The following is a 14,602-nucleotide window of genomic DNA, read 5'->3' on the forward strand; positions in this document are numbered from 1 at the left end:
ACTGATGTTTGTGCAGCTCTGCTCATGAAGCGATCGCACACTTGCACAGCATTTTACCCTCCCCCTGTAGGCGGCAATCTGATCGCAGGGCAGCAAAAAACAGTCCAGTGATCAGATCTGAAGTACCACCTTAATGTATACACTTGTACTTTCCAAACACATGGCCCTTAGGAGCCGATTGGTTGGCATATTCTCTCTCCACGGCTAAGTACATTTGCCCCATAAACTGAAAATGTCCTAGACAGAAATCCTGAGGAAATGGTGATGATGTTCCTACCAACCCTTCCCCATCTACATTACAGCAACCATCATTCATTGTGCTTTGATCATTGAAGAACAGCAAGAGAACTGCAATATAAGTAAATGGAGTCTTATTTGTATTTATTACAAAACACACCAGTCAGCGTATACAGTCTAACAGTTAAACAATCCCTCAATCATATTGAAGATATAGCACTTTTACTCTACATGCCGCGCTTTCTTGCCGATGGCACAGCAACTGCCCGATGCAATAGAAAGGTTGAATAAATCCATATAGAGTTGTAGCAAAAAGTCAAAACCTTCAAACTTAAATATTTCTAAGAGAAACCCCACTAAGCTGATATCTGCCAGTGCTTAATCATTGCATACAAATAAACCGTCACAACGGATCCCCAAATTCCCTTAGCACCCCCTCTCAAAAGAACCACAATTATATTGAACAATTCTGCTCTGCTGATATCACACCAAAAGAGTTCTAACAATACATTCATCTTAAATTAATAAGTGCAATAAATTTATTATATTTTCTTATTGAATGGAACAAGTAGTTTTTTTTTTTTATTTGGATGTGCAGCAAAACATTTCCCTTAATTTGTTGAAAACTTCTTACAATGTAACAAGACAGTCAATTGCACTGGTCTATAGTATGAAAACCAGATTTTTTTTTTATCATTGGAGCAGAATGCAGTGATGCATAGGGTCCTCCTTTTTTGACAAATAGTCCTAGGTTCTCTCACAGTTCATCGTGTCTGGCTGAACCAGGAGGGAGGCTTGGTTTGATGAACACTCCTTCCATCACTTTCCAGTAATTGTGAGCCGTTGGGCTGGTTATGCCATGAACTTCTCTCTGCCCTCTGATTGGGTGGCTGTATTGTTCACCCGTAATAGTCAGGAAAACATTGGTTCCAACATGTTTGAAGCGCACGGCCTCTTCGCGCTCCCACAGTGTGTCACCACACTGCACTATCCACATGTCCAGGTCATCTCCTTCACCATCATCCCCAAAGGCACTTACTTCCTGTGAACAAAAACGATATTGATTGCATTTATGTAGTTCTATAAATGGCTGTCAACAGGAAAAGGTTTATAGCACTGTATTATTAAATTACAAATTATGCCTCTGCTAATTCATAATACCCCTTTTCCACTAGCTCAAAAGTCCCGGGATTTTGCACGGTGGAGCGCATCGACCCGGGTTTTTTGGTAGTGGAAACGCGTCCCTCTGAAAAAAAATGGGTCAAGTGACCCGGGAATCCTACCAAGGTAGCTACCTGGGTTGGACCCAGGAAGCCCAGCTTCAGAGTGCTGGGCTTGCCCCCAGCGTACTGATGTGCAGCATCGAATTGGGGGCGTGGCCTAACAGGACCGAGGCCATGCACGGAGGGTCCCGATCTACCAGTTTTCCTGGCGCTTGGAGATGACGTCATCTCCAAGCGCCGGCCAGAAGACACTGCACCATGGCACTGACCCGGGATATTCCCAGGTCGGCGCCGCTGTGGAAAAGGGGTCCGTCTCGGGTCTGACCTGGCTTGGAACCATGTTCCAAATCCCAGGTCTGACCCATGACTTCTAGTGGAAAAGGGGTATAAGTAAATGATATGGTTTTCTCTATCTATACTAAAAAATTATTTCATTTTAATCTGTGCTTCTTTGCACTACATGCAACACCTTATGTTACCTTACAGGTGTGATGTAATAGTTCAGCACTTATGAAGCCTTTGGGAAAAAAAGAAACTAATCCCGAGCCATTCTTGTCTTTATTAATACCTGGTTGTTTGAAAGAGGTGATGAGAAGTGGTGTGTGTGAAGGTTCTTTCCAGTGTTCACATGGGTAAGGCGGATTGCTTGGCCACACTTTATGGGTTCTCCACGTGGGCAGTCAGCACTTGTTTTGCCCCTTATCCTCCAATAGCTGTTTGCATCATCTGATGTCTCCACACCTGTGACAGACTGCTGGCCACTTCCTAACAGAGAAAAGCAGCATTACTTATATATTCCACAAGCACAGTAAGATTATTAACTTTGATTATACATGGTTTAAAAAAAAAAATCTTCAATTTATTAAAACTTGGTTTATTTTAGCCACTTGCTAAATAGCTGCCATTTATGCATGGCAGGCTATTGTTTGCATGTTTATGACCACGGCATACATACAGAAGCTGTTAAAGGTGGCAGTATATACTGCAATTAGACTCAGAGCATTAGGGACATATAGAAAAGGTCTCCTGAAAGTGCAACAGTCTTGGCGGCCTTCCTGATCCCCAGTTTACAATTCCCAAGTAAATATTGAGCCTGGTTTTAGTGTTCAACATAATATTGCCCCTTTAGCACCCACACCCTCCCAGGTCTGATGCTTTATATTGAGTTGCAAGTCTAATAACATGTGTACACTTAAATCTAGCATAATACTTACATATATCTTTATGATATGCCTTTTAGGAGACACATCAAGCTTATAGGATACACAGAGGTATAAGTCACTATAGAGTGTGTGCAACTTGTGACGAGTTGGAACTGAGTTCCCCCACCTGCAGTGGTAGGGGGAACTAGTTTAATCTCCTCCATTGCCCTGCACAGTAATTCCAACAGAAAAACCTGCCCCATTCATCTACATCAATAGATGATGCAGGTGGCGCTGGTGTCACTGATGAGCTGCAGCCAACTCCCACTTTCTCAGGTCCTGGTGCTCCATTTACAGCCAACACTCCTGGTACTCACACACTGTCTGTTGGACTGCATTCATCCCCTCCTCAGGTCCAAGTGGCTTCCTTTACCGGCACGGCGTATGTGATGTCATGCTGCAACTGCTGCTGAAGTGAATAGGAGCCATGCAAAGGAGCAGACTCTGCATCTTGAAGACAAGATGAGAGGGGGCTGAAGGGACAAGAGGTGGGGAAGCTGCTGGAGGTATACAGGGCATGGAGCTGCTGGAGGGACGTAGGCAGCAAGCTGTTGGAGAGACAGATGTGTATAAGGGGCACTACTGTGGGCATTATGTGTATAAGCAACACTACTGTGGTCATTATGTGTAAGGGGCACTACTGTGGGCATTCTGTACATAAATGTTAAGCAGCACTTCTGTGGGCATTTTGTGTATAAGTGGTACTACTGGGGTCATTATGTGTTAGGAGCACTACAATTGTGGGAATTGTGTATAAGAGGCACTACTGTGTGGGATAACATGTATAGATGGTACCATTGTGCAGTGTGAATAAAGGGCACTACACAGCGATGTAACCTGAATAAGGGGCATTACTATGTGGTGTTATATGAATCAGGGGCCCTACATGCAGTGTAATGTGAATAAGACTGCTACTGTGTGGTGTAATTTGAATTAGGGGGTACTATTATGTGACCACGCTGCTTCTTTATGAGATCAATGTCCCTTTATAAAGTATGGGAAGTAGGGCACTAATTTACAGTTTGCAGGGGGGTGTCAAAAACACTAGCACTGGCCCCGTTTAATGTGAGCAGGGATTGGAGTAGGTGGGCGAGTAAATGAGTTCCACCACCTCTCCATGACCACTTTAAGCTGCCAGGATCCCATCCAGCGGCATTGTAACTAGATCCCTCTTAGGGAACCTTTAGCTGTATGGTGGTTTTAGTATAGTGGTTAGCGACTGTTATGGGCCTCTGTCCAGCAGCTGATGCCGTCCCTTATGTGCAGGCCCAGCAGCTGGGTGAGTGAGGGCACCTGGAGCCATGAGCAGCCACATACGGTGCTGAAGCCCCGAGCACACCCGGATGGGCACGCAATGCACAAAAGCTATTGTCAGGTAATTCCTGTATCTAGGTAATTCCTGTATCTAGCAGCAGCAGCACCCAGTGCAGGGGTCAGTGTGACTTCCCCGCTTCCTCACCAGTACTGTATCCAGGCATGGCATGGAATAAGGAAGCAGAGGCTGGCAGTGCAGGGACTTGTGGTTCCTGTTCTATTGCAGAATGACAGCTCACCGACACCTGCTCTATACATGCAGGACAGGTGCGGGAGATATCGGGACACACGCACGCACGAACACACACCAGCCGGGCGCCCTCACCTGAGCCGTACTTCACATCGTGTGAGTGCAGCCGGACATTATGCCGAGTGTTCACCAGCTTCAGCACGGAGCCGCACGTCACGTACTCCGCCTCCTCGCTCCCCTCTCCCGGGCACCAGAAGTAGCAAAGGCCGAGCAAGAGCAGCAGGTAACGCAGCCGCAGCATCGCTTTCCCCCGGTCTCCGCTCAGCCCGGCTCCTCTGCTACAGCTTCCTGCAGCATGTCCGGGGACCAATCAGCGGCCGCCAGCGGGAGGGGGCGTGACAGATTAACGTTGGAAACAGCGTATTTTGCGCTCCGCCCAGCAGAGGGCGGGGTTAATTGGTAGACGGAGTCTAAATATATTTATTACTTCTTGTAGACACGAGGGAGATCGTGATTGGTCCACGGTATGACCCATTCAATCTAAGCCAACCAATCAGAGATTAGGTATTTATTACGCGTCACATATTGTAATTGCTTCGGGCTCTGTAAACGCAAGGCAGCGCCATCTTCTGGTGACTGAGGTTTACACGGAACTGTGCATTTCTTATGCGCTAAACAAGTGCTCACTTCCCTGTACGCCCCTGGCGGCCACTTCCCGATATTGCTGTTTTCCTGCATGTGATAGGGTAGCACTGTAGCAGAGCTCGCTGCGATCAGAAATTGTGGGCCCCAGCCCTGGGACTGACAAAATAGCCCCCCCAAAATAAATAAATAAATAAATAAATATATATTATATATATATCTATATCTATATCTTCAGTCAATGAACAGAGGATACGGCACTCCAAGACTTTACAACATACCCTCAGGCAGCAAAAGACCAAAGCTGACAGCGCAGCATAACGAAGTCAACGTTTCATTTAATAGAATAAATTTCGTCAGGACAGAATCAAAGAACAAAGTGAACAAAGCTTACCTTAAATAGCAACCACATACCACCACCCCATACAGATTATTCCATACACGTGCGGGTCCTGGACGGGGACTGATGACGTCACGGTCAAGCGACGCGCGCCCTCCGGCGCCGTAGTCATAGCAACCCGTCTGGTAGCCGCACCAATGCTGAGAGTGAAAATAAACACACATTAGAAAAAAAGAAGTAACAATCCCCAAGAAAGGAATAATTGTAACAATATATACAAGGGCTGAGCATGAAAGAAATACTAAATAATTAAGTACAGTCCTGAAAATTGTATCCCTAAAAAAATCTTTTATATGATTAATTGGAGATATCCCAAAAACCTGGAACGGACCATAGGAATATTTACAGAAAAATATACAGAAAATAAATCTGAGGATTACCTCAGCCTGAAAGGGCCAATACTGATATAACAGATTATGACCTATCGATATACGCATTGATAATGCACAGCACTATCATAAGGTACACATATTGCAAAAAAATAGCTATGAAAAAAAAGGTTAAGTATAGCTGTATGAAAAAACTGAATATATAAAGCAAAAAAATACATATGCAGAATCTGAGAAAAGAAAATTATAAAAAACAGCCTAAATTGTTAGATTCATTAAGTCCATAAGGGGCCAAGGTACGTAGCTCAAAGATCCAACGAGCTTCCTTACGGAGTAATGCTGTTCCACGGTCACCCCCTCGGATGTTGTTGGGGATGTGATCGATGATTTTGTGTCGCATGCTAGCCAGGGAATGTTTTGCCTCACGGAAATGCCGAGCTACGGGCTGTTCTTGATGAGTGCCTTCTAGAGCTGCACGGATGGCCTGACGGTGTAATGCCATTCTTTCTCTGAATTGGCGTATGGTTTTGCCAATGTATAGCAATCCGCAAGGGCATTTAATGTAATAAATTACAAAAGTACTTTGACATGACAGAATGTGAGTGATGCGGATCTTCTTTCCGGAATGTGGGTGGTTGAAGGTAGAGCCGCATTCCATGGACCTACAAGTGGTGCAGCCCAAGCACTTATAGCACCCCGGCTGTCGGGACAAAAAGGTCTTTTGAACGGTGCTTTGCATATTTGAAATGTCGTTTCTGACTAAAATGTCCCTGAGATTTCGTTTGCGTTTATAGCTGGGCATAAGTTTGCAGTGTTTAATGGATTTGAGATCAGGGTCAGCGGTTAATACAGGCCATAGAGTTTTACTCACCTCCATGTTCCTTTGATTGAAGGGATGATATTCTTGCACGAACGGAATTCTATTATCATTAATTTGACCAGATGTTTTGATGGCCAAAGTGTGCTGTCTTGGAGTGTCCAATACTTGATTTTTGGTTATCTGTAATTGGGCTACATCATAACCACGGGCCACAAAATCCTGTATCATCATGTCAATTCGTTTTTCAGCCTTGACCGAAGTATCGCAAGTGCGGACTGCACGTAAGAACTGGGATTTCGGTAGACTACTTATGACGAACCCAGGATGTTGGCTGTCCGCCCTCAGGATTGTGTTGCGGTCAGTAGGTTTTTTATAGAGATCAGTGGTCACGAGTCCATCTTGTATGGATACTTCCACATCCAGATACTGAACCACTGAGTCGCTAATCTGATAGGTAAAGTGTATGTCAGCATCCATCTCATTGATTTCTTGCATCGCTGATTGGAATTCCAAACTGGTACCCGACCAGATGATGAACAAGTCATCTATGTATCTGGTTAAGTATACTATTTTGGATTGCATGGTTGGGTTCAAAAGAAAAAAGTCACGGTCCAGCTCAAACATGAAAATATTAGCTAGCGACGGCCCCACACAGGATCCCATCGCGCAACCTCTTTGCTGGATGTACCACTGCTGGTCAAATAGAAAATAGTTCCTTGTTAAGGATAGCATTAACAACTCACAGAAAAAATTGATGTCAGGACCTTTATAAGCCAAATTGCCCATGAGGAATCTGCGAACTGCCTGTACTCCTCGGTTGTGGGGAATGTTGGTGTATAATGATATAACATCCAGTGTGCATAAAAAACAGCCTGCCGGTAAGGTAGGTAAATTGGTCAATTTCCTTAGGAAGGTTGATGAATCCTTGAGATAGGTAGGTTGATCTTGGATGAGTTCTTGTAAAAAACTGTCCAAATATTGTGAAACGATGTAATAGATGGAGTCACGGGCACTAATGATGGGGCGTCCAGGTGGATGTGTAGAGTTTTTGTGAAGTTTAGGGATTGAATACAGGACTGGAGTTCTTGGATGATCTGTGATAAGTGCTTGGCAGACTTTATCCGTAATGACCCCACTTTGGCTGGCTTCCTGCAAAATGGCATCCAATTCTTTCTTGAATGTCGCAGTGGGGTCCGACCTTAAAAGTCTATATACCTCGGTGTCATTCAGTTGTTGGAGGATATCTTGTCGATAGTATTCTAAATCTAACACCACAACCCCCCCCACCTTTGTCGGCGGGGCGAATGACTATGTCATTATAACTTTGTAGATTTTTTAGTGCTATGCGTTCACCTTTAGTTAAGTTGTTCCTGGGTGGCGGAGAATTGGTAACGTGTTCAGTGACACATTGATTGAGAGTTCTCGTGAATACTTTTAGAGAACTATTGGATGAAGAGGGATCAAACAGTGATTTAGGTCTGAACCTTTGTATCTGTGCAGATGGAAGTTGGACTGGTTGTTTGTCAAAAAATTCTCTCAGACGTATCTGTCGGGAGAACTTGTGGAGGTCTACTGTCCAATTGAAAAGGTCAAATTTTGATGTGGGGATGAACGAAAGTCCCCTGTCAAGTACACTCATCTCGTCATCAGTTAGAGTCCTATTGGACAAATTGAACACTATGTTCATTTTTTTGCTGCGCGCTTCTTGTTGGAAGATCCTTTTCCACTGGCCGCCTCTCCTACTTTTTTTGGTGGAATGCCGCGCTGAGCGCGGGTGCGTACCCCTAAAGGGGGCTTGCCTGTGGTTTTGGTGGTATCACTGTCGCGTTCACTCTGGGAAGATTGAGAACCAGATGAATCGTTGGTGCGTTCACGAGCTTGACGCCATCTTGATGATCTGTTCGATTTAGACGAGATTCCCGGATTATTGACCCACGGGTAAACAGTACACTGTTGATAATCCCTCTGAACAGTAATTAATTTCTCACGTTTGAATCTGAGTAGGTCCACACGGTATTTTTCAGTTTGCTCCTTAAGTTTAGCCATCCAATCGGTTTCCGGATCTTTACTAAATGTGTCATTAATATTCATTTCAATTTCAGAAATACTGGTCTTAATGCGAGTTAATTCACGTTGAGACTCTTCTATCACTAACAGAAGCAGGTCAAAGCTGCATTTGTTGAGAACAGCCACCCAGCGTCGGCAAAATTCCGGATTAAATTTACCGATGGTGGGGGTGTTCTTGATTCTAAAACCCCTAGGGATCAATTTCTTGCGATAATAATCACTAAGGGTAGAACCATGAAGGAAATAGTCAATTTCTTTCTTTTTCAGTTTTAGAAGTTTGAAAAACAACTGCCCATTAGGCATGGTGATGTCAGGAGTGTCAGGAATTTCTGGAAACAAAATCCCTTCAGCTTCACTTTCTGAGAGAGAAAGCATTTCTCCAGGCGGTAAAGGCACATTCCTATAGCCACTACTATAGTGGGCCAATACTGATATAACAGATTATGACCTATCGATATACGCATTGATAATGCACAGCACTATTGGCCCTTTCAGGCTGAGGTAATCCTCAGATTTATTTTCTGTATATTTTTCTGTAAATATTCCTATGGTCCGTTCCAGGTTTTTGGGATATCTCCAATTAATCATATAAAAGATTTTTTTAGGGATACAATTTTCAGGACTGTACTTAATTATTTAGTATTTCTTTCATGCTCAGCCCTTGTATATATTGTTACAATTATTCCTTTCTTGGGGATTGTTACTTCTTTTTTTCTAATGTGTGTTTATTTTCACTCTCAGCATTGGTGCGGCTACCAGACGGGTTGCTATGACTACGGCGCCGGAGGGCGCGCGTCGCTTGACCGTGACGTCATCAGTCCCCGTCCAGGACCCGCACGTGTATGGAATAATCTGTATGGGGTGGTGGTATGTGGTTGCTATTTAAGGTAAGCTTTGTTCACTTTGTTCTTTGATTCTGTCCTGACGAAATTTATTCTATTAAATGAAACGTTGACTTCGTTATGCTGCGCTGTCAGCTTTGGTCTTTTGCTGCCTGAGGGTATGTTGTAAAGTCTTGGAGTGCCGTATCCTCTGTTCATTGACTGCATTATCATTTACCGGCACCTGGGCACTACACACCTCTGTGGATCATAGGAGTGCCAGTCCTTGTTTGTTTCTTATGTTGTGTGGGGGTTTGTGCAGATGTCCGTTTTGTAAGCGACGGACACCCCCTTTCCTCCGCAATTTCTGACAAGGCACCCTTGGAATTATCTCCAGGATACAGATTATCCACATTTTTTTCATTCATTTATTTTTTTCATTCATTTATTTTTTTATTTTTTTGTTTCTTCACACATTTTTTCACAAAGACTTTCTGGTGAAATTTGCAATATGGCAACAGGCACTGAGCAACCTAACACCAGTGGCTATAGGAATGTGCCTTTACCGCCTGGAGAAATGCTTTCTCTCTCAGAAAGTGAAGCTGAAGGGATTTTGTTTCCAGAAATTCCTGACACTCCTGACATCACCATGCCTAATGGGCAGTTGTTTTTCAAACTTCTAAAACTGAAAAAGAAAGAAATTGACTATTTCCTTCATGGTTCTACCCTTAGTGATTATTATCGCAAGAAATTGATCCCTAGGGGTTTTAGAATCAAGAACACCCCCACCATCGGTAAATTTAATCCGGAATTTTGCCGACGCTGGGTGGCTGTTCTCAACAAATGCAGCTTTGACCTGCTTCTGTTAGTGATAGAAGAGTCTCAACGTGAATTAACTCGCATTAAGACCAGTATTTCTGAAATTGAAATGAATATTAATGACACATTTAGTAAAGATCCGGAAACCGATTGGATGGCTAAACTTAAGGAGCAAACTGAAAAATACCGTGTGGACCTACTCAGATTCAAACGTGAGAAATTAATTACTGTTCAGAGGGATTATCAACAGTGTACTGTTTACCCGTGGGTCAATAATCCGGGAATCTCGTCTAAATCGAACAGATCATCAAGATGGCGTCAAGCTCGTGAACGCACTAACGATTCATCTGGTTCTCAATCTTCCCAGAGTGAACGCGACAGTGATACCACCAAAACCACAGGCAAGCCCCCTTTAGGGGTACGCACCCGTGCTCAGCGCGGCATTCCACCAAAAAAAGTAGGAGAGGCGGCCAGTGGAAAAGGATCTTCCAACAAGAAGCGCGCAGCAAAAAAATGAACATAGTGTTCAATTTGTCCAATAGGACTCTAACTGATGACGAGATGAGTGTACTTGACAGGGGACTTTCGTTCATCCCCACATCAAAATTTGACCTTTTCAATTGGACAGTAGACCTCCACAAGTTCTCCCGACAGATACGTCTGAGAGAATTTTTTGACAAACAACCAGTCCAACTTCCATCTGCACAGATACAAAGGTTCAGACCTAAATCACTGTTTGATCCCTCTTCATCCAATAGTTCTCTAAAAGTATTCACGAGAACTCTCAATCAATGTGTCACTGAACACGTTACCAATTCTCCGCCACCCAGGAACAACTTAACTAAAGGTGAACGCATAGCACTAAAAAATCTACAAAGTTATAATGACATAGTCATTCGCCCCGCCGACAAAGGTGGGGGGGTTGTGGTGTTAGATTTAGAATACTATCGACAAGATATCCTCCAACAACTGAATGACACCGAGGTATATAGACTTTTAAGGTCGGACCCCACTGCGACATTCAAGAAAGAATTGGATGCCATTTTGCAGGAAGCCAGCCAAAGTGGGGTCATTACGGATAAAGTCTGCCAAGCACTTATCACAGATCATCCAAGAACTCCAGTCCTGTATTCAATCCCTAAACTTCACAAAAACTCTACACATCCACCTGGACGCCCCATCATTAGTGCCCGTGACTCCATCTATTACATCGTTTCACAATATTTGGACAGTTTTTTACAAGAACTCATCCAAGATCAACCTACCTATCTCAAGGATTCATCAACCTTCCTAAGGAAATTGACCAATTTACCTACCTTACCGGCAGGCTGTTTTTTATGCACACTGGATGTTATATCATTATACACCAACATTCCCCACAACCGAGGAGTACAGGCAGTTCGCAGATTCCTCATGGGCAATTTGGCTTATAAAGGTCCTGACATCAATTTTTTCTGTGAGTTGTTAATGCTATCCTTAACAAGGAACTATTTTCTATTTGACCAGCAGTGGTACATCCAGCAAAGAGGTTGCGCGATGGGATCCTGTGTGGGGCCGTCGCTAGCTAATATTTTCATGTTTGAGCTGGACCGTGACTTTTTTCTTTTGAACCCAACCATGCAATCCAAAATAGTATACTTAACCAGATACATAGATGACTTGTTCATCATCTGGTCGGGTACCAGTTTGGAATTCCAATCAGCGATGCAAGAAATCAATGAGATGGATGCTGACATACACTTTACCTATCAGATTAGCGACTCAGTGGTTCAGTATCTGGATGCGAAGTATCCATACAAGATGGACTCGTGACCACTGATCTCTATAAAAAACCTACTGACCGCAACACAATCCTGAGGGCGGACAGCCAACATCCTGGGTTCGTCATAAGTAGTCTACCGAAATCCCAGTTCTTACGTGCAGTCCGCACTTGCGATACTTCGGTCAAGGCTGAAAAACGAATTGACATGATGATACAGGATTTTGTGGCCCGTGGTTATGATGTAGCCCAATTACAGATAACCAAAAATCAAGTATTGGACACTCCAAGACAGCACACTTTGGCCATCAAAACATCTGGTCAAATTAATGATAATAGAATTCCGTTCGTGCAAGAATATCATCCCTTCAATCAAAGGAACATGGAGGTGAGTAAAACTCTATGGCCTGTATTAACCGCTGACCCTGATCTCAAATCCATTAAACACTGCAAACTTATGCCCAGCTATAAACGCAAACGAAATCTCAGGGACATTTTAGTCAGAAATGACATTTCAAATATGCAAAGCACCGTTCAAAAGACCTTTTTGTCCCGACAGCCGGGGTGCTATAAGTGCTTGGGCTGCACCACTTGTAGGTCCATGGAATGCGGCTCTACCTTCAACCACCCACATTCCGGAAAGAAGATCCGCATCACTCACATTCTGTCATGTCAAAGTACTTTTGTAATTTATTACATTAAATGCCCTTGCGGATTGCTATACATTGGCAAAACCATACGCCAATTCAGAGAAAGAATGGCATTACACCGTCAGGCCATCCGTGCAGCTCTAGAAGGCACTCATCAAGAACAGCCCGTAGCTCGGCATTTCCGTGAGGCAAAACATTCCCTGGCTAGCATGCGACACAAAATCATCGATCACATCCCCACCAACATCCGAGGGGGTGACCGTGGAACAGCATTACTCCGTAAGGAAGCTCGTTGGATCTTTGAGCTACGTACCTTGGCCCCTTATGGACTTAATGAATCTAACAATTTAGGCTGTTTTTTATAATTTTCTTTTCTCAGATTCTGCATATGTATTTTTTTGCTTTATATATTCAGTTTTTTCATACAGCTATACTTAACCTTTTTTTTCATAGCTATTTTTTTGCAATATGTGTACCTTATGATAGTGCTGTGCATTATCAATGCGTATATCGATAGGTCATAATCTGTTATATCAGTATTGGCCCTTTCAGGCTGAGGTAATCCTCAGATTTATTTTCTGTATATTTTTCTGTAAATATTCCTATGGTCCGTTCCAGGTTTTTGGGATATCTCCAATTAATCATATAAAAGATTTTTTTAGGGATACAATTTTCAGGACTGTACTTAATTATTTAGTATTTCTTTCATGCTCAGCCCTTGTATATATTGTTACAATTATTCCTTTCTTGGGGATTGTTACTTCTTTTTTTCTAATGTGTGTTTATTTTCACTCTCAGCATTGGTGCGGCTACCAGACGGGTTGCTATGACTACGGCGCCGGAGGGCGCGCGTCGCTTGACCGTGACGTCATCAGTCCCCGTCCAGGACCCGCACGTGTATGGAATAATCTGTATGGGGTGGTGGTATGTGGTTGCTATTTAAGGTAAGCTTTGTTCACTTTGTTCTTTGATTCTGTCCTGACGAAATTTATTCTATTAAATGAAACGTTGACTTCGTTATGCTGCGCTGTCAGCTTTGGTCTTTTGCTGCCTGAGGGTATGTTGTAAAGTCTTGGAGTGCCGTATCCTCTGTTCATTGACTGCATTATCATTTACCGGCACCTGGGCACTACACACCTCTGTGGATCATAGGAGTGCCAGTCCTTGTTTGTTTCTTATATCTATATCTTTATATCTATATCTCTATTTCTGCTGTGGGGTACACTGGGCTCCACAAGGATTCACATCGGGGTGTAGAGCAGGATCTTGATCTGAGGCACCAACAGTCTCAAAACTGTTGACTGTTCTCAAGATGCACAGCGCCGCCTCCTCTATAACCCCGCCTCCATGCCAGTGAGCTCAGTTTGTAAGTTGGTGCCTTGCAGTATGCAGGCACTTTACAGGTGGCTGCCTTAAGCAGCTATTTCAGAGTTTATTTTACTAAGACTGAACAGAAATCTGTATGAAGACTTCAAGGGCTGCTGCTGGCAAAGTCTCAGAGACTTTCCTGCGTGCAGCTCCATCACCCCCAGCGGCGCTGTATACTCCCGCGCCGGGGTTGCCGGGTCACTGCAGCGGAGACGCAGGTTTCCTAAATGTGAGTCACACACACGCCGCCGTTACCCGGATCGCGGGGCCTCAGACAAGGGGGAGGTAAGGGGCTCCTGTGCCGCACTTTACCGCGATCCAGCGCGGCCGTAGGAGGCGGTCCACGCGTGCGCTGGCTTGGACACTGAGTACTGGGCAGCTGCTCCACTAGCCACCACGGTATTATTTTGGGAACACATGTCAGGGGGATTTAGTACCAGTTCCCCCCGTTTTGTTGTTCTGCCCGCACACAAGGTGGGGATGCCAGCAGAGGGAGCAGGCTGGACATGTGGCCCCTCCCCCCAGCCCCAGGGCGCCATTTATAGAATGTTCCTGTCCTGGAGCTGCTTCCTTCTCCTTCACTCTTGGTCAGCGACTCAGCGGCCATTACAGATGGAGCCTTGCTGTTCCTGGGATTGCTGGGGCAAATCCTCCTCTGTGGAACCGCCTGATTGTCAGTGCTGTGCTTCAGGGGAGGCAGTGCCTCCCCTGTCATAATGATTAAAATAATAAAAAGAAGATATTTATAACACAGAGTCTGT

General features: G+C 44.2%; 1 protein-coding gene and 1 long non-coding RNA gene across 3 annotated transcripts in view; one reads left to right on the top strand and one right to left on the bottom strand.

Annotated features, from left to right (window-relative positions):
• Window positions 1–356: 356 nt before the first annotated feature.
• SDF2L1 (stromal cell derived factor 2 like 1) lies at window positions 357–4,616 on the bottom strand. Its single transcript, XM_063964786.1, has 3 exons — window positions 4,302–4,616; window positions 2,029–2,225; window positions 357–1,279 (listed from the first exon to the last, which is right to left on the bottom strand). Exons 1-3 carry the CDS (start codon window positions 4,465–4,467, stop codon window positions 995–997), a joined length of 648 nt encoding a protein of 215 aa, XP_063820856.1. The 5' UTR covers window positions 4,468–4,616; the 3' UTR covers window positions 357–994.
• The window catches only part of LOC135070727 (uncharacterized), a 377,305-nt gene continuing 365,637 nt past the window's right edge, over window positions 2,935–14,602 (top strand). Inside the window, exon 1 of one of the 2 annotated variants that reach the window (XR_010256891.1) lies at window positions 2,935–3,150. This is a non-coding gene — a long non-coding RNA (uncharacterized LOC135070727). Of the gene's footprint in view, window positions 3,151–4,538; window positions 4,731–14,602 lie in introns of those variants that run through there. The other variant, XR_010256885.1, reaches the window with a different exon arrangement.

Source organism: Pseudophryne corroboree, chromosome 1 (assembly GCF_028390025.1).
Source record: "Pseudophryne corroboree isolate aPseCor3 chromosome 1, aPseCor3.hap2, whole genome shotgun sequence".
In the NCBI taxonomy this organism is placed as follows: Eukaryota; Metazoa; Chordata; class Amphibia; order Anura; family Myobatrachidae; genus Pseudophryne; species Pseudophryne corroboree.